The sequence below is a fragment of the Eleginops maclovinus genome, chromosome 15, assembly GCF_036324505.1.
Source record: "Eleginops maclovinus isolate JMC-PN-2008 ecotype Puerto Natales chromosome 15, JC_Emac_rtc_rv5, whole genome shotgun sequence".
Taxonomy (NCBI): Eukaryota; Metazoa; Chordata; class Actinopteri; order Perciformes; family Eleginopidae; genus Eleginops; species Eleginops maclovinus.
This window is the reverse complement of record NC_086363.1, coordinates 12,354,860-12,379,910: the sequence shown is the minus strand read 5'-3', so window position 1 is coordinate 12,379,910 and position 25,051 is coordinate 12,354,860. Positions and strand designations below refer to the sequence as shown.

The 25,051-nt window shown below is 39.9% G+C and overlaps 3 protein-coding genes across 3 annotated transcripts; 1 reads left to right on the top strand and 2 right to left on the bottom strand.

Annotated features, from left to right (window-relative positions):
* The first annotated feature begins 3,272 nt into the window (after positions 1 to 3,272).
* On the top strand, positions 3,273 to 6,050 carry ccn2a (cellular communication network factor 2a). Its single transcript, XM_063902513.1, has 5 exons — positions 3,273 to 3,553; positions 3,745 to 3,961; positions 4,069 to 4,320; positions 4,432 to 4,643; positions 4,776 to 6,050. Exons 1-5 carry the CDS (start codon positions 3,491 to 3,493, stop codon positions 5,070 to 5,072), a joined length of 1,041 nt encoding a protein of 346 aa, XP_063758583.1. The 5' UTR covers positions 3,273 to 3,490; the 3' UTR covers positions 5,073 to 6,050.
* A 1,565-nt stretch (positions 6,051 to 7,615) lies between these two features.
* Positions 7,616 to 14,694, bottom strand: chga (chromogranin A). The gene is made up of 8 exons (XM_063902725.1): positions 14,434 to 14,694; positions 14,123 to 14,172; positions 13,468 to 13,561; positions 11,785 to 11,853; positions 11,599 to 11,685; positions 10,545 to 10,856; positions 9,365 to 9,753; positions 7,616 to 8,384 (listed from the first exon to the last, which is right to left on the bottom strand). Exons 1-8 carry the CDS (start codon positions 14,477 to 14,479, stop codon positions 8,301 to 8,303), a joined length of 1,131 nt encoding a protein of 376 aa, XP_063758795.1. The 5' UTR covers positions 14,480 to 14,694; the 3' UTR covers positions 7,616 to 8,300.
* A 3,577-nt stretch (positions 14,695 to 18,271) lies between these two features.
* si:dkey-177p2.18 (phospholipase B1, membrane-associated) lies at positions 18,272 to 25,024 on the bottom strand. Its single transcript, XM_063902469.1, has 16 exons — positions 24,883 to 25,024; positions 24,584 to 24,648; positions 23,473 to 23,563; positions 23,313 to 23,371; positions 23,032 to 23,099; positions 22,821 to 22,864; positions 22,021 to 22,141; positions 21,888 to 21,939; positions 21,649 to 21,729; positions 21,498 to 21,563; positions 21,309 to 21,400; positions 20,685 to 20,766; positions 20,422 to 20,523; positions 20,171 to 20,266; positions 19,833 to 19,904; positions 18,272 to 18,798 (listed from the first exon to the last, which is right to left on the bottom strand). Exons 1-16 carry the CDS (start codon positions 24,938 to 24,940, stop codon positions 18,664 to 18,666), a joined length of 1,284 nt encoding a protein of 427 aa, XP_063758539.1. The 5' UTR covers positions 24,941 to 25,024; the 3' UTR covers positions 18,272 to 18,663.
* Between the last annotated feature and the right edge of the window lie 27 nt (positions 25,025 to 25,051).

Sequence of the window (25,051 nt, the reverse complement as noted above, 5' to 3'; positions counted from 1 at the left end):
ACACAACAAAAGATGTAAGAACTTCCTTCACTTCAACAGATTCAAAGCTGAATATATCTTGACTTTGACATAAAGTTGTTTAACAATTCAATTGTTCTGCTAACAGTATCAGTGAATCCACTTATCTCCAGCATACTTCTTTATTTCGACAACATGTTTCAATAAGAAAGACTAGAAGATTTAAGGTCAGACTGCTTTCACGCAGGTATGTTCAACAACACCGACGCCAACGAGCACAAAGCTGAACAGACTCCCCTGACATTTGTATCACCACCACAGTTCCATTACTGACTTTAACCCACGGCTATTCTCTTAGACAAATATCTCGCTCTATACTTAGCCTTGACATATCTGAGTCTACCACACACAGAGCCATATGTTTCCTTTGGCCTCCGCGGTCAACCCATCCACTCATCCAGATCTGCAAAACAGTGAAGCATGTGGCCAGATATTCAGAACAGGAAACCCTGAAAGAGTGAGCTCAGGGAAAAACAACCAGCAGCAAAACAACATGCAGATAACGATAACTACACAAAAAGAAAAGTCACAAAAACAGGAATCAGCGTCTTTTGGCTTTCTGTTGACTTTGTTTGCTTATAATCTAACCATTGACAGACCTCTCGTTCATACATGAACACTCAGATTTACCTTTAATTCTTTAAATTGGCCAGACTTGATGCTATCTGTTTAAATAAAGAGTTAAATCCACCAAAGCCGGAAAACAACAACAGAGTTTGACTTATCATCAAACAACTTCCCTTAATACCATTCAAAGAAATGGCCTGTGATGTAAGATGAACTGACTTATTAAATAATCTAAGAGAAAGTCCATTAGTCTGCATGGAAGATAAAAATGGCAATGCCAAGTTTGAGTGTTGTTTTGCAGCGTGGCCGGAGCACGTTCCTCTATCAAGCTGTTTCCTTTAGATATCATGGAGTGGAAGTTTTGGCCTTGATGCTGTAATGACTAGACTGACAGCAGACACACACACACACACACACACACACACACACACTCACTTCCCTGGTCTGTTTTGACGGACAAAATACTTTACACACACACACCACACTTTCACTCACGGCTGTGTTTTTCCTAGCTCGGATGTTCTGAAAGGGGTCCCTACTGTACTGAGGCAGCATAGAGAAAGAACATATCCATATTAGGAAAAGAGCTGACGTCCTTATATGGAAAGGCTTCCTCTGTAGTAGCAGCCCTGTCTGCTGGCTCCTCACTCACATTCCTCCTGCTCCAGGTTTCTCTGGGAGTTTTTCATTTCCGATTCGCTGGCTGAAGAAGGAGCAGGGCCGCCTTTCATAAGAGTCTCGCCTGGTGTGTGATCCCCCTTATGCAAAAAATACACAAACCTCCGTCTAGCCTCTTTCCTGCAATCCTCCACTCTCGGTTTGATGTAGTAAAATAAGCCTGGCCAGGGACAGGGCACACCTGGCCTTTTTAAATTTGTCATAGACTAACCTCATTGGGCAGGTGACAAGCCAGAGAACATAGTCTTTGTTCCCTTAATATCTGCCCCTCATGGGCCGCACTTTCACTCAAGTTGACTCAGGATTTTTAATCATCATTTGTCCTGACTAAGACCCCTGGACAAAACACTTTTTTTGTTTCCTTTGTTTTTAACAGAATCCTCCTTTTAGGTAAAAAGAAAAGCAGCCTTGTGCTCAATTCAACAAAGATCCATTACGGGATGTGCCATTACCTGAGAACATTTTCTTTGTCCCTGAATACCTGACCTGCATACTTTGGCAGGACACACAGCTCAGGTAGCTCAGGAAACAGATCATTAGGATCATCTTGTCAGATTAAATGCAGAAATGAACAACAGACATAACAAATATTATGTTAACCATTTGCTTAATCTATTAGGTTGAGTGTCATATGACTTGGATCATGAATCATACTTTACAAGATTAAAGTAGCATCAAATATCTGCCATTTCACAGGCAAATATTATACTTTTTTTACTACACTTCTTAAAATATGAATTGGTGGTTCCCAACCTTTTTTTGTCCTTATCCCTTAGTTATTAAAGACACATTTCTGCTATATTTCAGATGCTGACATATAAATAATTGTTTGAATGATCAAATATTTCCCAAAAATTGTGTCTCAGATCTCTTTTTTTTTTCATCTTTTCCACTCAATAAATCATCTCCCGACCCCTCAGATTTATCTTATGACTCTTATGGGGGGGAGTCAAGCCCTAGTTGGGAAAACACTTTACTGTACACACTATAGTTAGAACTAGCTCCACCTGGACCAGCTACAATACTTAGAAAACATTATTTATGCATTGAGTTAATGTATTAACAATCTAAATGTGTATACAAATCATCACAAAGGCCAAAAACAAGGATTATCATTGGACTTTTACTGAGTTTTTTATTATTGTATAACTGTTACTTCCAGTACAGACTGAAATGCTTCTATATCCTGTGTATCGTGCAAAAGAAGCAAAGAGAACCGTTTGTGTCCCAAATGCTTCACTCCTGCTGCACAAGAGATCATAATGTGCTCATAATGCGTTTTAATATTTATTGCTTGAAGCTTCAATTCAGCCACTGATGTCAGAGCACAAAAATGCCACAGCGGTGTCCTTTATGTAACCACATGAGGATAGAAAACCAAGTAACAGGAGGCAGGCAGCGGGGGCCAAGCACCTTGTTAGATAAGCATCTCAAGTTAATGAGTCAAATGAACTTCCTTTCCCTAACAGCGTGCTGCTAATTTATTAAAGTACAGTGCGCCTTTGAAGCTGAGGAATGCTGTAGTGGGCTTACAGTCCTAACCACTCATCACACATCAATCATTTTTATTTATCCGTCTCCTGTGGGTGCATCTTTAACAGTTTTTTTAAAAACTGTTCTTTTTCATTCAAAGCTCTTTGTGACTTCACTTTTGAACTGAGCTATAAAAAAAAGATGTTCTTCATCTTTTTTTTAAATTAATATTTATAGGTACCGGCTGTCTGTTTGTGAAGTCAGTCTTTAGGAATTCCCAGTGTGGGGTCCCAGGCCTCTAACCAGACTTAACATCCCATTCCAGATGAAAGCCCGCTCTGAGAGAGAGACGGTGTTGTTTGGCCGAGCAGCAGAGCCTTGCCTTCAGACAGCAGGAATGTGGGATGTCTGGAGTGGGGGTCAGGAAGCGAGGAAAGAATGCCAAGTATGTCCATGTTTGTCCAGGGCTGGCTCTCCATTCAGCCCCCAGTGACGTGCTACGAGGGCCAGCGAGTATAAAGGGAGCCGCGCTCCGCAGTCAGAACTCAGATCAACTCCTTCTACCGAAGCTAAACTCTAGCTTTCACCCAGAGAGAAAGAAAAGACTGTGACCGGAGCTGCACAGAAACTCTACGAGACAACAGATCAACTTGATCAGAAACGGTTTCTAAAGCTCAAACTCTGAGACTAACGGAAGACTTTCTCAACGAGACTTAAGGAAAAAACTCAAATCTATTTCTACACGGAAGAAAAGATGTCGGCTGGAATGAAGAAAATGATTTTGCTGCCTTTCCTGTGCATCATGCTCTCACACATGGTAAGTCAAGTCTACTGCTGTTCTTTCTAAACTTGGAATATAGTCTTGGATTTAGTCTTTAAACTCTTTTCATAGTGACACAATCCTTAATGTTAAAATGACTTATGTTCTCTATGTGCTGCATGTGAAACTCAACATTTAAAACAGTTTGTGGAGATGATATTTAAACAAGTGTATCTCTGTGTGTTCAGGCTGCAGGTCAGGAGTGCAGCAACCAGTGCTTGTGCCCCTCCACTCCCCCTCAGTGCCCCCCAGGAGTGAGCCTTGTGCTGGACGGCTGCGGCTGCTGCAGGGTGTGTGCCAAACAGATGGGGGAGCTCTGCACTGAGAAGGACCTCTGTGACCCACACAAAGGCCTGTACTGTGACTTCGGAGCCCCCATCAACAGACGCATAGGAGTGTGCACAGGTGAGCCATTGACATTTGTTTTTCTGTGTCGCCCTGCTGTAGATCATTATCTCTCCTTTAATGTTTGAACATAATCATGACCTTTCCCTTGTTGTTTCCCCTAACAGCTCGAGAGGGAGCCACCTGTGTGTTTGGAGGCACGATGTACAAGAGCGGAGAGACTTTCCAGAGCAGCTGCAAGTACCAGTGTACCTGTCTGGATGGAGCCGTGGGCTGCGTCCCCCTTTGCGCCATGGACGTCCGCCTGCCAAGCCCTGACTGCCCCATGCCAAGACGTGTCAAGGTGTCCGGGAAGTGCTGCGAGGAATGGGAGTGCGATTCTCCCATCAGACAAAGCTTCTTGGGCTCTGCTTTGGCCTGTAAGTTCTCTTTTGAGCACCCAAGAGTGTAGTTAATTCAAAGGACTTTACATAAAGAGGAGGCATGATCAGGTGATGGTTCTAATCCAGTGTTTGCTCCTGTGTTTACAGCTTACAGAGAGGAAGAGACCTATGGCCCAGACCTCTCCATGATGAGGGAGAACTGCCTGGTTCAGACTACTGAATGGAGCGCATGCTCTAAGACTTGTGGCCTTGGAGTCTCCACCAGGGTCACCAATGATAACCGCGAATGCCGCCTGGAGAAACAGACCCGGTTGTGTATGGTGCGACCATGCGAGTCACAGCTGGAGCAGAGCATTAGGGTGAGTTTTTGTTCAACTGCACTGCTTTCATAGCACCTACAGATATCATCATCAGCACTAAATCAAAGTGAAATAGCAAATAGTCAAAGAATGCTTAACTAAGTTGTGTTTCCTCTTCTTTTCCTCCTACAGAAAGGGAAAAAGTGCATCCGTACTCCCAGACTCTCCAAGCCCATGAAGTTTGAGATCTCCGGCTGCACCACCACAAAGTCCTACAGGCCAAAGTTCTGCGGCGTGTGCCTGGACGGCCGCTGCTGCACCCCCCACAGAACCACCACCCTGCCCATGGAGTTCAAATGCCCCGATGGACAGTTCATGAAGAAGCACATGATGTTCATCAAGTCCTGCGCCTGCCACCACAACTGCCCCGGCGAGAACGACATCTTCGAGTCCATGTATTACAAGAAGATGATGGGAGACATGGCATGAGCCACTTGAAGAACGATCGCAGCTTATGACTTGAAAAAAACGAAACTCCATCTCATTTTGCAGCTCATTATATATGTCTATGTTTTATTTTCTCATTGTAAAAGTAGTCCAGACGACTAATTGTCGATGTGTTTTGTATGGCTGGCGCACATCAGCCACATAGACTAAGACAGAGGGTTGCATAGCAGCTCCGAGAGATCCTTGCACTATAACTTCAATTTTTGACAAACCTACTGTCAGGTTGCCGCCCATTCCCCTTGAAACCCCTTTAACAGACCCGTCCATTTTACTGTATTTTGTATACCTTATCTAAACCATGACCTCCTCTCTAAAAGAGGTGTCTAATAACTCCCCCCACCCTAAGAGCCCAGACCAGACCTGGAAACTCTAAGCAGCTGTATACCACAGCAGGCCAGTGTTCCCCTGAGCAAACAGGTCTGAATGTGTCCTGTGTGTGTGTGTGTGTGTGTGTGTGTGTTTGTGTCTGTTAGCAAAGGCCTGAATGTCAGCCTTGTCTGCGCTGTTCACCTTGCTCACGGAGTAGAGGAAAGGTCAGAGATCCGACCAGCATGTGGATGAGAAAGCAAGCAGCACGTTGAGTTTAAGGTTGGATAAGGACCACAGTGGGCTTTGCCATGGCACTGAGAAAAAGAAAAAAAAAGACGACTGTTACCAATTCAGGTCAGAAGAAGGTAACCAAGTGTCTATAGGAACAAAGTGTCTATTTTGTACAAAAATAGAAGAAAAGACTGGAAGAATTTTTATTTCATTCCTTTGTTATTGTAATGTGTAAATGATGTATATATATTTGTACAGTTTAAATTAATTTAAAAGCCAAATTTGTTCTGTGCTTCGAAATGTATCAATAGTGTATTTTTTGTTGACAGTATTTTTTACTATTTTATTGAGAAGTGTGACAAAACTGTTACATGTTTCACTTTGTAGCTGGAAATAAAATGTTATATTTTTTTATACAAATATGAGTTATCTGATCTTTTTGTCTTCAGCTTTGATAAACATTCCTACTTTGGTCTATTAGGTATGTTAAAACTACATTTTAAACAAAGCATATTAAAGAGATAATGCCTCACATCTCAGCGATCTGCATAAATAGAACACACACATTTTTTATGTTTAACTTTTGACATCTCAGTCAGTGATAGTATGAATTATGAATTAATTAACACAAATATCCCTCTCCTAAAACTCACTCACAATATTAGCATATTAGTTAATCAGCAGGGAGTGTTCCTTGTGATTATTATTATTGTAATGCATTATTCAGTAAAGAAAGACATTTTAGCACTCATGAAAAATGTAAACGATTCATGAAACTGGTGGCTGTTTAAATTAACCTTTATATGTTAGCTAAACTAAAAGAGTGTATTTAATGTATTCGCATGTGCATTGAAGCAAGGTTTCATGCTATTCCTTTCTTAATCTTTACAAAAGTCAAAGGAATTGAATGAATTTAAGTGTATAAATAAGAAAACGAAAATATCCAAAAGAGACTGTGGTGGCCTTTAAAACCCCCCCTGCTGACAGCACTCACCTTTGAGAATAGCATTGAGATTGTCTAATGTCGCCACCTGGTGCCCTTTTCAACCATGCTGTCATGAATTTCCTTAAATAAGATTTTAAGCTGGTTTTGACATCCATAGATACTTAAAGTAGTAGATATTTACAGCCTTGAATAAATCTTGCTGTTCCACAGTTGTAATAGTTGGTCAAACAGCATTTATACAATATGTCTAACAATGTCAATCCTAGCTGTTCTTCCCATCTTCTCCATTGTTGCTTAGTGTTTGAAACAGTATGTTAATCATGAATAAGTACTTCCTTCTAATTGATGTGATTTTTTAGCAGTGTCATAGCATATCCTGCAGGAAAACTACTCCTGGTAGTCAGGCTTGTTTTAGACTCTCTGTATTTGCACATATTTGTCAGGATAGTACATACTGTACATGGACACTGTTCCAGCAGCCACATTTATTTAAGCTGCCAGAGCAAGCAGAACTTTCTTTTGCATTTTCTCCTCTGCCCACACTCTATTCTTGTCTCTTCTCAATCCATTTTTACTTCTGCTGTAGATCTCTCAACAACGTCTAAATGCAGACATTATTTTGAACACCGCACTGTATGAGTCATAATGCTGGCTCTTTCTGCTTAATAGTAGCAACCAATGAATAATGTAACGCTGACGCTAAAACTAAAGGGTAAATAATGTTGTCTTGAATGTACTGCATGTACACTATAAACAGCGTGAGTGTCAGAGTGATGATTCATACTCAGCTTCTTCGCCCACAAACACAACCAAGTGCAGACAATATAGTATGCATTTTTTATGAGAGGTTCATTATATGCTGTTTCTAGAAACAATTCTTATTCATTTGTATATTTTTGTGATGCAAGTGACGTCAAAAACATTTTATCAGTTACACAATTCTTTGAGATAGCTAGAGGCTGAAAATGTGTTAGTACGCAGAGTTTATTGCAATAATAATAATAATAATAGGAATTAAAACGAATGACCAAAACAGAGATTTCAAGTTAGACTATTCAATTTATTGGTTTTTTTTACATAAATGAATTACAGTTCATCAATCTGCTAAAAATGTTCAATTATTGCCTTGGCATGATCAGAGTCAACTGTGTCTGTAATAAGTAAGCATCTACATCTTCATATCTGTCCCCCATTACTATGTAAGCATCCCAAAAAGAGCTCTGTACATGTATACATGCCGCTACTGTACAACCTCACCTTGTTGGTGTTTCAACCCTGCATATGCCTCAACACAAATCCAATTGCAGTGTTAAAATCATTTTGAAGCAGGCAAGATAAATATGCAAAAAAAGAGGACTGATTGTCAAAGAAAATGGAGAAAAAATATGTTGTCAACCTTCAGGAGCTTTGCTGTGTGCTCTGAATATTGTTTATGCATGTGTTACTGCGCACAGCACTTGTGCATCTGTTTGTTTTTAGTATGCAAGTCTTACTGCTATGTGTATCTACTGTATGCTAATCTATGCGAGGGGTAAGGAGATCACAAAGGAAGCCGCAGCTGTGTGGCGCATTTGGGCATCCTCTGGAAAAATAGCGAAAGATAAAAGAAATCTTGTCACATACTCAAATGCTCTATCTCTGTAAAACAGGCAGCTGGTAAAGCGGAGGAGGACGAGGGGGCAGAGGAGGTTGTGATGTCAACTTTTTTTATACCAATCTCTCTCTCAGCCTCGCCGCATCTCATGGAGTTTCTGGGCAACATTTTCAAGCTCTGACTCGATGGCTGCCAGGCTTTCAATCTCTGGCTCCTGCAGAAAATAATGAGGGGGATAACAAGTGGGAAAAATGTAGTTAGAGTGCAAACAATCATGTATTTTCTTTAACAAAAGCAGAACAATGATTTGGACGCAATGAGGTGCCATTGATTGCAGTTTTGACTGCTAGCCAGAACACCATATCACACGAAAGGCCTCCTTTAGCTTTAAACTGCAAGAAATACGTAACAGTTTGTAAGGGTAGCATAGAATCAATAGCATGATTCAACCATGCTGCCAACCAGCAGTTGCACCGTTTTGTATCTTTACGGGATTTAAATTGTAGGAGATGTTCTGCTTCATTATTTGGTTGTCAGTTAATCACAGAAACCTTATCAGTTTTTTGGCTAGAGCTAGCCAACCAGCTACATGCAGCTACAGCATTGCAAGTTAGCTTAACGAAACGGTTTAACAACTTGGGAAATATGTTTATTTGCTTTCTAGACAAAAGTTAGGAGATTTGATAGAAACCACTGTCATATCTGTAGGCTAACTTTCAAGCTAGCTCAAGCAGCTGTTAGCTTAGCTTAATTTAATGACTGGGAACAAGGGGAAACAGCTGGTTTGTCTTTGTCCAAAACCCCTATAACTTCAAAAAAAGTTACATTTAGTTGTTTAATCTGTAGAAAGTGTAAGAACAACTAGCAAATTTCCAAAGTAGTTATCAGCCTGATGTTTTACCAGTAAACATACAAAAACAAGACATGCCATGATCAAATATTAGCATCAGCGCGATGACAGTTACAGTTTGTTAGCCAGGCTAGCTGTTTCCCTCCTTTTCCCAGTCTTCAAGCTAAATTAATCTAACTTGCTGCTGTCAGTAGCTTCACATTCCCTGTACACAGTATCAATCAGTCTTTGGAACTACCAGGAAGAAAGCAATTCAATTTATTTCCCAACATGTTGAACTCTGTATTATAGCTGCTTGACAGAGCCCTATCACTTGTCAGGAGATAAAGGGATGGACTGCACACCTCTGTCTTCCGGCTGCCGCTCCCCTCTTCTTCCAGCCCTCTCCTTTCCTCCGGTGTCCTTCTAGCGATCATCTGCAGCTCCTTCTCCTCTGGAGTCTTATGGGTGTTCCTTTTCTTCTTCTCCTCCTCTTCCTCCGTGACCTCTTGTGAGTGATGTGGCACCTCCTGTTCAGAGTTGAGCTCCTTTCCGACTGCTTTCTTCTTTAACGCCAAAGCCTTGCCCCTCTTGGCCCATCGCTTCAGGCTACCGTCTTCCTTTATCTCTCTTTCATCCCCATCCTGTTTCTTCTCTGGTGCAAATCTCTTGACATCGTCCCATTCTTCTTCAACTAACTTGTTCTCTTTTGATTTGAATCTGTGAGCATCTCCCTTTTCACCAGATCCAGCACCTGTGTATGAAAATAAATAATGAGGCCTATATTTTAAACAGTTTTCACTGTGACACTTCAGAACAGCAGGCAGATACTCTCCAACATCAGCAAGATTCCACTTCTCATAATGAAATAGCTGTTGCCAGCTGGCAGCTCTGCCCCCCCACACTGATGCCTGTGCTTTATGGGAACTAAAAGCATAGCTGGAGCATTTAAATGACTTGGCAGATGCTCACTTTTATTGAAAAGACATTTCATTGTGTTTTGCCCTTTTAGCTCAGAGAAGAATACTCTCTCTGCTAATGTGATGAAAGGTCTGGTCTGATTTCAGTCTCGACTTAAGGATAGAGTGTGTGGTTAAGTAATCCAGCTGTAACTAGCTCATTTGAATTCTTGGACATGCAGACATTTAATCATTTCTGTTGGTATGATGTCAGTTTGCCAGCCCTGTTGGCCCACTCCCGTCAGGGGGGCTGATTTCATCATGCAGATGGAAGCACTTCCATCAATCACCCAGTCCTATGGAGGCAGGCGGTTTCATCTACAAAGCATTGCACTCTCCATATCTAAGGAGTCATACTTTTTCATAATACATATTTTAATTCGCTTGGACGTTTTTAATCTTGTCTCAAAAAAAGAGAGATTTGAATGTAAGTGAAAACATGAAGATCTAGATCTAAATATTCATGTTTCCTGACACATTATGATTTGTTTCCCTCATTTTCATTTTTCCCCCTTTAATTCTCAGAAAAAAGCAACTGCAAACAAAAGAGATGCATACAGTACGTAAAGAGGATATGTCTACTTGCCTTTCTTCTGCTTCATCATGTGTTCCTCCTCTGATTTTGCTCTCTTCTCTTCATCTTCTTCTTCTTCTTTCTCCCTCTTCTCAGCCTTGCCGTCACTGGACTCATCCTCAGACTCAGAAGCGTGACTTCCTGGGCTCTCGTTCTTTTCCCTCTTCTCTTTCACCTCTTCAGCGACGTGATTGTCCTCCTGTGACTCTCCATTTCCCCGGCTGTCATCCTTTTCTTCCTCTCTGTCTCCATTTCCAGTCCTCTTCTTCTGGGACAGGATGGATCGTTCACCTGGGCCTCCTAAAGCCTCCAACATGGATCGATCTGAAAATGGGAAAGGGGGGTTTAATTTACTAAAGAATATTGATTTTTCTGTGATGGTGAAGGAAGGTACTTGCACAAAAGCACAACAGTTTATTGACGATGCCACTTCATGTTGTACCTGTAAAATCTGTGTGCTTTCACTTAATGGAGTGGGTAAGCATGTCAGATTTTACGCGACAACAATAACATTGTTCATCGTGTGATGCTTTAATGTTCCTGCCTTTCTATTTAACAATAAAAAAGCTGTTGCTTATATAAAGAAACCGACATATTTTTTCTATGATTAATTAATCGCTCCTCATTGTCATTCTTCAATCAGAAGTGAAAGCATCTATTTTCAATCAAAAGATGAATCGTCCCTTTAAGGCTGGCTGAAAAAAAAAACAGATCAGGGATGTGAACCTTATTAGTCATTGCTGCTTTGCTACTCGCCCACTGTGTGCCTTACAGGTAGCATGGCACTAACTCAAAAGGAGCCTGTGTGCTGTCAGGTGGAAGCAGCTTGTGTTCTGATTCTTTCCGCTGAGAGCATCAGCAAAGTTCAAATTAACATCCGCATATCTCCTTTGTTTGTCAGCCCTGCTTTGCTGGCAATATAAAATGGAAAATAATGAAGATGATGCATCATTTTTGACAGCTGGTGCACTTTTAAATGTTGATAAGAGATAATCCTGGCGACTGAAATAAAATGAAAGCCTACCGATGCAGAAAAGTATGAGTCTGAACCTGTGCAGAAACTCACCAGCAAAATCATCCGCAGTCTGAGGAGTGTGTGTGGTCAGTTCAGGTGTAGCAGCATCTCTCTGGAACAGAGCTCTCTCCTTACCACCTAGAATTAAAATGAGCAATTAAAGCTTTCTGCCATATTTCCTGTTTTCCACATGTAAACAAGCACCCAAACAGACCTGCTGTGGGATCTTTGACTCACCTCGAACAGCGATCTCCTGGAGCTCCTTCAGAAAGTTATGATGTCGTAGAATGGAAACAAGCCTGTCATCTGTATAACACACACAAAAATGCATCAAAATGCAGGCAAATGAGTGGTTTAATGTCCCAATTTAGAAAGAAGATAAGGTACAGATAAGGGGTAAAACACAGGTATATGTTGTTCCCCTTCACGTATTCAAAGGACTCAGCAACTCGCGTCAGTGGTTCGTCACAGTTAATTGCCCAGGAATTTACTGCTTTCAAAGCAAGAGCACAATGAATCATTTGGCCCGCAGAGACTCGAGAAGCGCAGCAGCAGTGATCATTGGACTTTTTTGCTGACCCACAAACGGCACTGCACACAAGCACAAAAGTGACGACTACTGTACAGCGCTGTGCTCTGATAACAGAATCTGTGAGGTTTTTTTCTATGACTTTGACTCCCTGTTTCCTCCCCCTCTTTCCTCTCTTGGCATCCCTCCGGTGGTGTATGGTTTCCCGCTCTCAGTAACAAAGATCGGTGAGTAATGCTGCCATTGATTTTTCACAACAAGGACAGCATGAAGGTAATTCACCGGCTATGTAACTGAATACTTAACTCAGCGCTAGAGACCCTGCTGCATTAAAGGGAGAGGGGGTTTTATACCTGGCAGCCATCGCATCAATCCATTAGCCTTATGATGTGAGCAGCATACTCTCCATGAAATATAATAACGATGGTCTATGGTTAGAATAAAGCTGTTCATATACATTACCTTAAAATAAAATAAGAAACATGTGTGCACTCTATTACGGTAATATATTGATACAACAATAAAAAAGATGACTTGGAATGGATGCGTCTTCTAATATGTATTTCAGCAGTTTATTGAAAATGCACCAAAATAGAAAGTGGATGACATCATCTTCTGGTCATGGTTCTGGTCATTTCTGGGTTTCACAAGGATAGAATTTTTTTTGTCACATGAATCGTCACAAAAACCGACCACCATGTCAGTTTCCTTGTCTTTTAGGGCAGGCCTCTTATAGATTAAAAAGTCACATTTAAAGGTCATTTATCACGAGAACACAACTTTTGGTATCTCAACATTGAGGAGCAATTATGAGAGCTTGAAAATAAGTGTATAGCTAATTTTGTCACGTGATTTCAGCTGTACAACTGTCTGGGTAGTTACATAACTCAACAGTAGGTCAAGGCATAAACGTGTAATTTATGTTGTGACTTATTTATTTTTATTTATTTTAAGCCAGGCTAGCTTTCTCCTAAAATGACAGATCTGAGTGTGACCATTTAGAAAAAGACAAAACAATACCTGGGTTTGACCTTGACAGGGTCATGCGTTGATCAATAATTGGTACTACTTGATCTTTCTCAAGATTAAAAACAAAGTGGCCTGTGATATCTTGTGATCCTTTGATTTCTTGAATGGAATTTTAGAAAAACACTTGCAAACATGGCTTTTCCAAGTGACACATCAAAACCCTAATAATAGAGTTTTCTGTGTTTGTACAAAGGTCCATATACATTTCCCTATAAAATATAAACTTTAAATAAAAAACAAATCTTCTATTACATGAAGGCATTAACATTCTTTACAAAATTATAACATTAACATTATCAAACTGAGATAGTTGATCAAAAATGCAGTGTGACTGAATTGTGTCTGTCCTCTGGTTGTCTCACCTGTCTTCAGTGTGATCAAACACTCCTGACTGACAGGTTCGGGGCGGGGCCTCGAGAGGACATCTGCCAACGCCTCCACAATGCATTTCATCACCTGCAGACACACACAGCAACAGAAAGACTTCAAAACATTATTCTGAAATTGGGGATTCTCTGCTTTCTGAAAGTCCCCCGCTTGGTGATATGGGAAGGCATCTCCCTCAGAAGGATGATCAAAATAATTCCAACTCCCATTCTGCTTTCAAGCCACTGGCATGATCATGTTTTCCCTCATTTTTGCTTTTCAAAGATTTTAGTCTTTGAATGTCCCTCACACAACTCCCATCCCTATCTTTTACACATCATCCATATCCTTCATTCTAGTCTCTCTAAAGCCGGTTCTAGAAACTACCTCTCTCCCTCCATCAAGATGGGAAATGGATCCAGGAACATTTGCAATCAGACAAGTAAGGGCCCTACATTGCTCTCAGAATTGATTTTTAATGTGGTTACACTGAGATTGCCTCCAGCAGAGCACTGTATAAGTGAGTTAAATTGCTTGGATTAACTATTTCTGATCCCTGCTTGCCTTCTGAGTGCTGCAAGTAGTCCCAATGTGATAAAAAAAAAAGCACATGAAAAAAAAAAATGTTAATGAGGAGGACAAAATCTTTACCTTTACGTCCTCATTCTCCAGCTGACTTGGAGTCACTGGCAATGACAGAACTGCAAAGAAAAGGAAGAAAATATGAATCACGATTTGTTATAATCCCCAAAGGTGTTATGTTATTCCCACTGTTACTAAAACACAGTGACAGGGGACTGAATGTGCCAAAAGGTGCAGGTGGATTCACTCCAGCTTCCGCCGCAATTACAGATGTGTGTGTCGCTGCCCTTGGTGCTGAACAAGTCACATCCCTAATGCAGGAAGAAAAAAACCTACACCTCCAGCATGATGTCACTTAACTTCAATGAGCATTTCCTTACCGCAGCTTGACAGTACTGTCAAAACGAACAGTCCTCTCCCGATCATGTTTGTAAACGAGGCGAATAAAGCTCTCCAGGAATATGAAAGAAGCGAAGCCTATATCAGAAGGTTTGCTTTTAACCCCTCTAAGGACACTCGGTGGATTTTTACGGACGCATCCTGAACTAAACTAAGCCACTTTTCTGTATTTCTGGAGAGCTAAATATCCTGCAGCAGCATCTGTGAGCCGGCAGCCTCTTCACTCTCCACCGACCGCTCACCGCAACAGCGCCCGGTTTTATAGCACGGTGTGAAGAGCGGAAGTGACGTCATCCCGGGGCAAATTATTCCGTATCGTACCTGGTTGTACCTAAATGGTTGTCAGGGTGTGTACAAGTTAACAGACGCTGTAAACTATGGAAGTATTCATGTGAACTGCTAAGGTCTATTCTCAGAAATAACAGCACATGTTTTACCCATTATTCTGCAGTGACCCATTACATTGTAGGAAAAATGCCTTTAATCTGATTGAGTACAAAAGGTCATAAAATGAATTGCAAAAGAAGACCATCTCTTTGTATTAGCCTACTATCAGCTCTTTAATACCATTATGACAAACTCTGAAAAAGGCTTTCATTGGTCTAACGTTGAATAATAAAAAAGATAGTTTATTAATCCAGGGGAAATTAGGTTTCCTGCCAGTTGCTCCATATAAGAATAAAATAAACCAATATTCTATAATCATCAGAAGTACAAATGTTGAACAAAATTCCTTTAAGCCACTGGGACACAGCGTCTTTGTGCAACTTCACATAAGCGAGGTCATGAATCATTTTTCTTCTTTAATGTACTTAAGTATTTTAAGAGCTGTTAATATCAAGTTCTTGGCTTTCAACTGCTTCTGCACAATGTTCATACTTTTGTTAAATGTGTTCTGTCTTTTTGAACATATGTAGGCCTACATGTTCAAGTCAAATTAAAATTGTAAGTATAAGAAAATGTAAGTTTGAATTTATTTTACAATTGATGATGTCGCTGTCTTCATTATGTGGTTTTTCCATGCGGGACAAAGCCGTATCATCAGATTGTGTTTGCTGATCATGTCTCCTGGCTGCCTGAATGTGTTGCTAGGTGACCGTTTATTGAAAATGATTGCTGTCTTCACTATAACTGTTCCTACTCTGATCTTGTGAGCAGGTGGCTTGAATACAGACACACTATACATGATGAAAAACAGCATTTACCCTTCTTATCAGTGGCACATTGGAACTCCATTTAAGTAACATATATGCAGAATATATGATGCAATAACTACATGTTTGAATCGATAAATAGTTCTTAATGGATTCGAAGAAGTGACCTTAAAGATGTTTTGCGCGCCGTCAAGAAATGATCAAATCATCATGACTCAATGGGATTAGTTAACACTTAAGGGAAACTACAAACATTTTTTTGTATTCTTACATGTTAGTCTTATGGCCCAACACAGTTCAAAAATAGCAAACATCAACAATTATTTTTAATCTAAATACTGACTGTCATTGAATATCATATTCGGAAATGTCCTAATGTCCTTAGCACAGGTACATTTTCCATTTAACAACTGAGACAAAAAACAACCACTCCCATATTCATTGTCTATGGAGCAGCTCAAGACTCGAGACAGTAGCTCATATTCACAAGTATTGATTGAACCTTATTAGGCCATGTAAATAACATATTACATTTACCTATCAGCATCCTCGATGTTTTAAATAAATCCTCTAAAGTTTGAAAGCAAACAACATGCCTCAGTGTGTTCATTGGGTTTGCAATATGTGAATCTACAAATGGGGATTAGGGTTAGATTTGAGAACTGTTGCTAGAGATTTATTCCTTTAACACGTTTGTCACGCTTCCTTCTTCTTCAAAAGACAAATCCCCTCTTTGTTGGAATTTGGAAAATGGATGGAATTTAAAAATGAGTCATTATGTATGAATCATACCTTAATGGTTATCATTTATTTGATTGTGTATTACTTAAGCATGTCTAGTTATGTTATAAAACAGGACATATTATGTTCATTTTCAGCTTCATATTTGTATTTTGTGCCTCTCCGAAACCAGAGCCCAGTCTGCTCTGATTGAAACTCCAAAAAGCATAATAGGGCCACTTTAAGTATTACCAAATTGCCTGTTTAAATTAATCAAAATGTAATAGTTTATAATTAAGATTCATTTTTCTCATTTGACTGTATAAAGGTTTGTCTTCAGGAACATATTTAAAGTAGCACCAACATATAGAGCATCCTAAAACTGTTTGCTCTCTTTTTACCTCATAAGCGGTGAGTCCCAGGTGTACATAGATCTATGAGGTAATTTTTCTCTTTTGTTACTGACACATTCATTAAAAACCTGACAGACAAAAAGGTTCCAGGGTGAGGGTAGGACTGTTTGTTGTTTCAAATTTCCTCCTGCGGCGTCCACTGAGATCCCAAAGATCTCATTACGCTTTCAGAGACAATAAAAGGACAATTTGCGTCAGTTCTATATTTGTCCCGCATAAACCAGTGACGGCTTTGTTTAAACATGGAGAGGGTTTTTCTTTGAATGCAGTCATAAGGTTTAATCAAATCCACAAGCTACGAGAATGGAATGAAATTGCTCCAAAAGAAAAAAGGTAGAAAATAGAGACACAGGGAATATATATTTTGAGAATTTAAAAACAACATATTGGAAAAGGGACTCAATAAATTAAAAACGATTGTCTCTGATTCAAAGTCTATGTCCAAAAGGTTTTCCCTGCTATGTACGACATGTTTACCTTTGAAAATCCGCTCCATTCTCAACTCAACCCGACTATGCTGAGTACACACGGCCTGCTTTTCATTTCCATTCAAGAGCTTAATTATCAATTCTGAGCAAACCTGATCTGAGCCTAACATAGGTTCCACCTGCCCTCATAATCATACTCATTAAACAGAGTCAACACATAGTGAACAGTACGCTCTTTACCAGAAAGAACATGAATAGAGAACTAATCTGTAGAAGGTGATGGTACACAGATACGCTGAATGGTTATAGTTGTGTGCAGATGAACAACAATGACTCACCATGAGGCAGTCTGTAGGATAATCAATGTTTTTGTTCAGTGAGGTGGATTACCTTTCCTCTTCGAGTGCTCAGCGCATTATAATTCAGGACAGAGCAATGAAAGTGGGCCAGCAGCAGCCTGGAGATCTGAGGGAAAGATGTGTCTCAGAAAAACACACTAACTGTATGAGCAATGGAGGACTTAAGCAAAGTACCTATTCGAACAAATACAAAACTGTAAAAAGTCTTGAATTTCTCTTCTTAAAAGCACAAATTTAGCTTGAGTATCAAAAGTGAAACTATTCACGGCATATTAATGGCATCTTAGGATATATTAAATAATATGAAGAAGAAATTAGAAATGTTAACTACTTTAGATAAAATTATGATTTGTCCAGTGGTTTCCAATCCTGGAAGACTTATGGTTAAATTAGAAACAATATATTGTATTTAATAAGCTTTTTCATATATCATATTGACTTGCAAAGGAAATAAATGGAATGGAGTTAAAAGCCCAATACGTCCCTCTGTTATATAGTGGAGTAGAAGTAAATGTAAATGTGTTTATGTGTCATTTTGTTTAAAAAATGCCAACTTTTTTTTGCAATTTTACATGAGTAAACATAACTAGCTCTGTTAGTATAAGAAAAACTAATCGAGAAAGGTAATTCTAAAGGTATTCACGATTCCTAAAATGAAACACTTCTGTTTCGGTCAAATCTGATTCGTTTAATGTTTTATTAATGAATGTATAAACAATTCAGAAAATGTTCATCTAGATGCTTTTTTACAAAATCTGCAACTTATACTGGGTGATACACTTTATTCAAAGCAACTACTAGCTAGACTTTTGCTTCAAAAATTACCTACAGTATATTATTCCAAGTACACATGTTCATAAGTTCAGTTAGTGTGTGGACTGATAAATAAACTCAGTGCAGGGATGATGGATCGGTTTGAATGCAAATAGAAAACGTTTTGCTTCCAGCAACAGATTCTTCCAAAGAAAGCTTCTCACCAACAACCGCCTAAGTCTTCACCTGCCTCTAAATAAATATTCAGTATTCAGCTGCAAAGTCTGGCTGACAAACTCTACTTTGCATGTTTATCGCCCTAAAATCTCAACAGCAACCAATGTAGCAGAGGCAGGCTTGTTAAACAGTCCAGAAAAGTGGAAGCTACATAACCGGGAGACATGCCAAGGCCCCGAGGAGCAGCAGGAAGAACACGGCTGCCTGTGAGAGAGCGGCAGACTGCAGAGGAGGCTGACCAGACCGGGCTGCTATCGGCCGGGTGAAGATATACGGGTGTTCCTGCAGAAGAGACATGATGGAGAAAGGGGGATTGTTATTATCAATGGCTCTTATTCTCTCATCTTTGATGAACACATCAAAGCCTTTCACAACTGTGTCAAAATCAATGTGCCATGCCTTGCTCCTGAAGATTTTTGTGAAGTTGTCCCAACATAGAAAAACACATCTTACTAAGGAGTCTAACTGCAAATACAAAATGATACCGTTGCGTTTGAGTCCTCCAGATATCATCACAAAATCTCGGTATGCGATTATCTTGATATGGTATTGATTTTGTACTTGTTAGGAAGTATGCTGCTAAAGAGAAAACGATCTTATCTTGGACAAGTGCTTAAATTAAAATCCATTTGTGTAACTTTATTTGTGACACATTCCCCAGTGTACTATAGGGACATGTATCTGGGTTGTAGTCACTCATTCTGTTTCATTTTGCCCCATTTGTATTTAATTATGTATCTGGTATTATTATTTCATTTTAACCCGTCGCCCACCCCTCCGTTTATCAATGTTTTCTTTTTATTATTATATAATTGTTGCTTTAATTTCTAGTGCATATCTTAAATCTCCACAAAAGTTGGTCACGAATAAATAAATCTCTAGCTGCATTGTGAGGCAGCTGCGCACAGGGACTGTTATGAGCTGTTTATCTTGGTGTATTTCAAATATTCTGACAAATGTGTCAGACACTGGGGAACACACCAAGGAGATAGCCACAGACTTCAGGTTAGTTGAAAGCAATAACATTACGTTTAAATCTAAATATTTGGTTCAACTTAATAGTATTGCTTTCAGCTAACCCTAATACAGTTATGTGGAATTTGTTGACTCAATACGTTTATTTAAAGTCAACTTTTCCGTTCATAGTATCCTTAAAAGGTTTCGGACCTCTGCAAGATTATTTTCGTTATATGCTTATTGAATTGATTTCTCCCCTCAAAAGACATCTAGTTCATTATTTCTCAATAAAACACATTATGAAATCAAAACCATCCTGAATATTTCAGGCAAAAGACACAGATTTCATCCTGCCTTACCATGGGAGGACAGATGAGACTGATGGGGTCAGAAAAGCTGCTCACGATCATCTTTCCTCCCTCTGGCTGAAACTGGAAAGCAGAACACAAAGACGAGGACAAAATAAAATGTAATCCAGCAAAAAGGTTATAGCTTTGTTGCAAAAATGATATTGCTTTAAAAAACGGTGTCCTTCATTTTCCTTTGCCTGTGTTCTAGAGTTCCTATTAGAATATTCATTATGTTCCATCCCTTTGTGTCATTTCTTCACACAATAAAACCTGAATTGCAACAGAGGTGATGGTTGACCTTTGACCTCCTGTCTCATTAAAAACACGCAGCGTGACTCATTGTTCACCATGTTGTTCCACAGTCCCTTTGCCAGCTCCTCGTGTCCCTTAATGGTGAAGTGAAAGCAGTCGTGAGTGAAGAAGGTCATATCGATCTTCCCGTTCTGCGCAGAGAGACAAAACAAACGGTGTTGGATCTCTTATTTCAGCCTCATTTTTACAAAGCAGATGTCACTTTAATTAATTAATCAATAATTACTGTGTGATTTTTCACACTAATTCATCTCCTAAGATTTCATTTAGAGTGAGGATTGATTACCGGGAGGCGGGGAGGGTCAGCGTGTTTCAGAAAGGGCTGAAGAACGACGGCGAAGTCGTCCCTGAAGAACCGATCGCTGTACAGCAGCAAATCCAGCCTCTTCTGTAGAATTTAGTAGAATAAAAATCAATGTATCCTTTATTTGACTGATTTATTAGCAGCAATTCCTTCCAGAGTGTTAATAACTTGCCCAATTAAAATTGTGAATTTCCCCAAATAAATACTGATCTTGCAGGATGGTTCATATTGATTTCATGTTGTACCTGGAACTCCAGATTGACTTCTACCAACTCCAGAAGCTCGGCAGAACTACCTACTGGCTCAATCAGGCATGAGCAGAAAGACCTACGTTGGAATAAAAAACAAAAGGAGCACAGGACAACTTTCTGAAATTGTATATTAGTGCGTACATTCTAGTGGTATGGCCATCAACCTGTATTGTGAGGTTGCACTGACGTTGATCTGTTAACACATCTTAATGTAATCAGCTTATTCCTGATTCAACAGTAACTTAATACACAAGTTGTTTATTGGACCATGATGGCTGCTAAGCTAGTTGTGATGTCAAACAATTATCCTTGTTGGAGCTGAACTCACATTGAAAAAAAGCCCTTTTCAGCAGATGAATCTGACAACAGCCTTCTAGTATCAAACTGCAGAGTGAAGGTTGAGCATCATACTTTTGACTCTTTTTAACAATATATTATAGGTCAAAGATAAATACAAAACATGTCTCCGGAGTGTTTGACTGAAATACAAAACAGATCATGCATTGTAGCATGCCATAAACCCCTCTGTTTCAGCCCTGATTGAAAAATGCTGATTCTGTGTCTGCAGCTTTGAATGCAAATATACTGCCACTCCCCTTTTACGAATGAGTGGCTCACCTTTGGAGCAGGCACCCCGGGGTAGGCTTCTGCACCTCCCTCAGAGTCTGCATGGGCAGGATCTGAACCACATTTACGATCATACGAGGAACCTGAAGCTCAACATGGAGGAGAAAACCACGCTGCAGTGAATCCCGACTGACACCTCTCTAAAACCAAATATGTCACAACTTTTTTCTTTCACATTACCTCATTCATGAGCATTTCCAAGGATACGGTGATATAGTGAATGAAGTTGTCCACTGAAAATAGAGCCTAGGGAGAACATTGATATTACATTTTAAATGTTTTCCTTCTTTAAAAAGACATTGAACTAAGCTCGTTTGAAAAGAAGGCGGACCTTATCTTTACAGTAATCACAGATGTCATTCATGCCCATGAGGATGGTCAACAGCTTCCAGTCCTCCTCAAAGTTCAGACCCTGGAGAAAGAGATAATGGAGGGGTTAGAGAGTACAGTTGGTGCATATAAAAACGGGTTCAGGAACAGCATCTTGCCGCAGGGCTTTCATAATCAGATTTGTTAACTCTTTCATTGCTTGGTTGTTACATTTTAGGAGCAAACAGGGAATTAATGTACCTCATAACCTCTCATGGTGTCGATCAAATGTCTGGTCTGACTGGGAAGGTTGCTAGGAAGACAGAACATACTATGTGTCTAATTATGATCAATAATTCATAACAATTCAAACAGAAGGATGATGAGTCATTACAAGGTGTTGTGTCCCGTCACAGCCAGGTTGAAGCCCGTTTCGCTGATATGAGCCTGCATGCCGTGAACCGTCTTCCCCGGAGCGGCACCCAGCAGGTTGGGGTTGAACAGCTTGATGATGTCTAAAAATCAGAAGCGGAAAAGATAAATGTAAGGAATTTATTTAGTTTTAACTTAAGTTGACTTTGTATGGAACCAATTCAACACAATAGAATACTGTTGTACTGCACAATACTACACAATAAGAGATATTTGCAATTTACGGAAGCCCAGAGAGGCAAGCGAGCAAAAAGGAAGTTCTGGGGATCCATTTCCCACGTCTGATTTAAATTGTTCCTTCTTCTGGTGTTTATGACTCAAAGCCAGTGTGGGTACTGAGCACATACTAGGTATTTCTAGATAGCAAGCAATAAATCAAATGCTTTGACAAGAAAACAGAAGAAATAAATCGGTGGTTTTTGCAGTCTCCAACAAGTCTATATTTTCCAATTGGATTTTGTCAGTATTGTTTTTACAGAGTAACATTTTTCATCTGTTATTGAAGTGTTTGTTGTTGTAATACTCTTTTCATCCACTAGAGGCAAAGTGCACCACTACCCTATGTTTAAGGACTAAATGGGACTAAAGGAAGGCGTTTTCTATCCACATGGTATACTGATTTTTCTTTTTTTAGTATACATTTGAAAGCTTAAACACAGATTTTTAAAATGTAGATCAGATTTAGTAGCTGGATCATCAGAACTTTTTTCTTACTTGCCTTTAATGGGCTTCAGTAGATTATTGGTGATTAAAACATCTTACTTGCCAGAGTAATGACATACTCAAATGACCCAAAGCCTCCAATGCTGAAAAATGAAGAAATATCACATCAGTATCAAAATGACTTCAGTTTGTATATAATTATTGCTTTTTTTAACGCTGGTATGATGATTTATATATATATTATTTAAATATGCTGGTTGAATAGGGTCTAGAGATTCATTATAATGTTTTTACACAAGATTTCTGTCACCTCCACGACACATGGCGAAACTCTATAGGAATCCCGAGTACAGTGGTGGCGTTTGCACCGATGGCCGTCTGAAAAGGAAAGACACAAAACCTGAGGGGAATACGGTCAGGAGCCCTAAGGAAATTTGGAAAACTTGAGTACGTTTCAGTTTCAAGGAGGTTTTTCTGTCTGTACATGTCCTAAATATGGAAAGCTGACAATAAACAATCTAGTGGTTGTGATTAATTGCTTATCATATTCCTCGTACTGGATTACCATCGCAGCTGACCAATAACACCTACTGTCAGTGAATCCCCCAGGGCAGCGATGACTTTGATATCTGCCGCCTTCACATATTCAACTAGAGACGGAGATGAAAGAGAATAAATTAATAAAGTTTGAACTTTTCCCTAACAGATTGATGGTGGTTGGGGGGCTGGTTTTGATTTGACCTTGACCGACCTGAGGACGGGACAGAGGGAGAAGGGCTCATGTCCGGGCACTGGAACACAGGATGTTTGAAGCTCAGGGGTCGAGTTTTCTCTGGGAACTCCTGGGAGAGAGACACCTCATCATTGTCAGATCTAAACCTTTGAATCCAATTTTTTTCAGAAATGCGTCAGTCCTTAAGAAGCACAGCCTTGAGATGTAACCTGATTATGTTGCTTTTTGAAACTGCTTTATTTCTCCTACATAAGTAATTCTGCGAAATCCAACACAACGTAACCCTTCTATTGGCTACCTTTCCAACATAATGCAAGTGATAGGCTAAGGGGAGGAACACCATCATGAGGTTGACCAATAACAACAGAGCCAGAGTTTGAACATTAAAGCATGTAAACATGTCACAGTAGAGGCACAAAATACAAATATGAAGCTGAAAATTGACATAATGTGGCCCCTTAACTTGTGGACCTGTGGTGCATTAAATCGGTTCATACTGTATATACAGTTAGTTACTCTGTGAGGTCATAGAGAGTGCAGAGAAGATGTTGTTCAGGGAGAATGGGGTGCCATAGGATGTTGCATAACAACATCTGGAATACGTCAGGGGCCCCCCATGAACATATACATGTCACTTTAGAGGGGCACACATTGTTATTGATCACCTCCTCGGGACACACACACATTGGACACGCACACACATTTCTCCTACAAAGAGAGTTTGGGGGACTTCCACAATTGGTTCTGGGAACCTCGTATTGCCCGTGTTGGTGTATGATACTATGCTGTTTGTAATAAACCTCATTATATACAAGCTGGTGTCTCCGGAGTCTTCTTCATCATCTTCACAAACATCGCTACAAGATATACCTCAGACCCTTTATGTTTACCTGACTCTTGTATGTATATACAAATTCAATGGGTTACTACTTTTTACATTTAGTTTTTGTCGTTTCCATTTTGTCCAATTGTCTTTTGAAAAGTATTTTGGTCCCAGCTTTTTCATTCCAAAATAAAGACGGCTACACAATTACGGACTGCCAGGAGAAACACATTGGTTTTCTTTCATTATCTGGTACACAATAACACCATTTTCATGTTCAGTGCTGAAACCTGGTGTACACAGTACCTTGTTGAGGGCCTCTTTGCTGTAGTGCCGTATGCCCTCCTCATACTCCCACCACCAGTCGTTGCCTTAAAGATAAACATTATTTACAAATCCAAACTTTTCAATTAGCCACTTAACATTCAAAAAATGTCCTTTACAGCAGATAGCCTCTTTTAATAGCATGTCAGTATTTACTTATACACATGTTAATTTCACAATATTAAGCGCACTATTACCAATCAGCCTAATAACAGGCCATATCAGAGGCAGTTTTAACGGTAAATAGGCACACAGCCCCTCCTGCTTGTTCTAGCACTTACCTTTGACACAGCAGGACGTGAGCATACATGTTGCCACGGTGATCCAAAGCCGCTCCATAGTAGCGCGTACGGGCCAGTCAATGGGTCCCCCCCTACACACTGCACAATGTGATGCTCAGCAGTACAGCGCTGTCACTTTGACCCCCAGCCCCTCTACAGCTGAGTGACA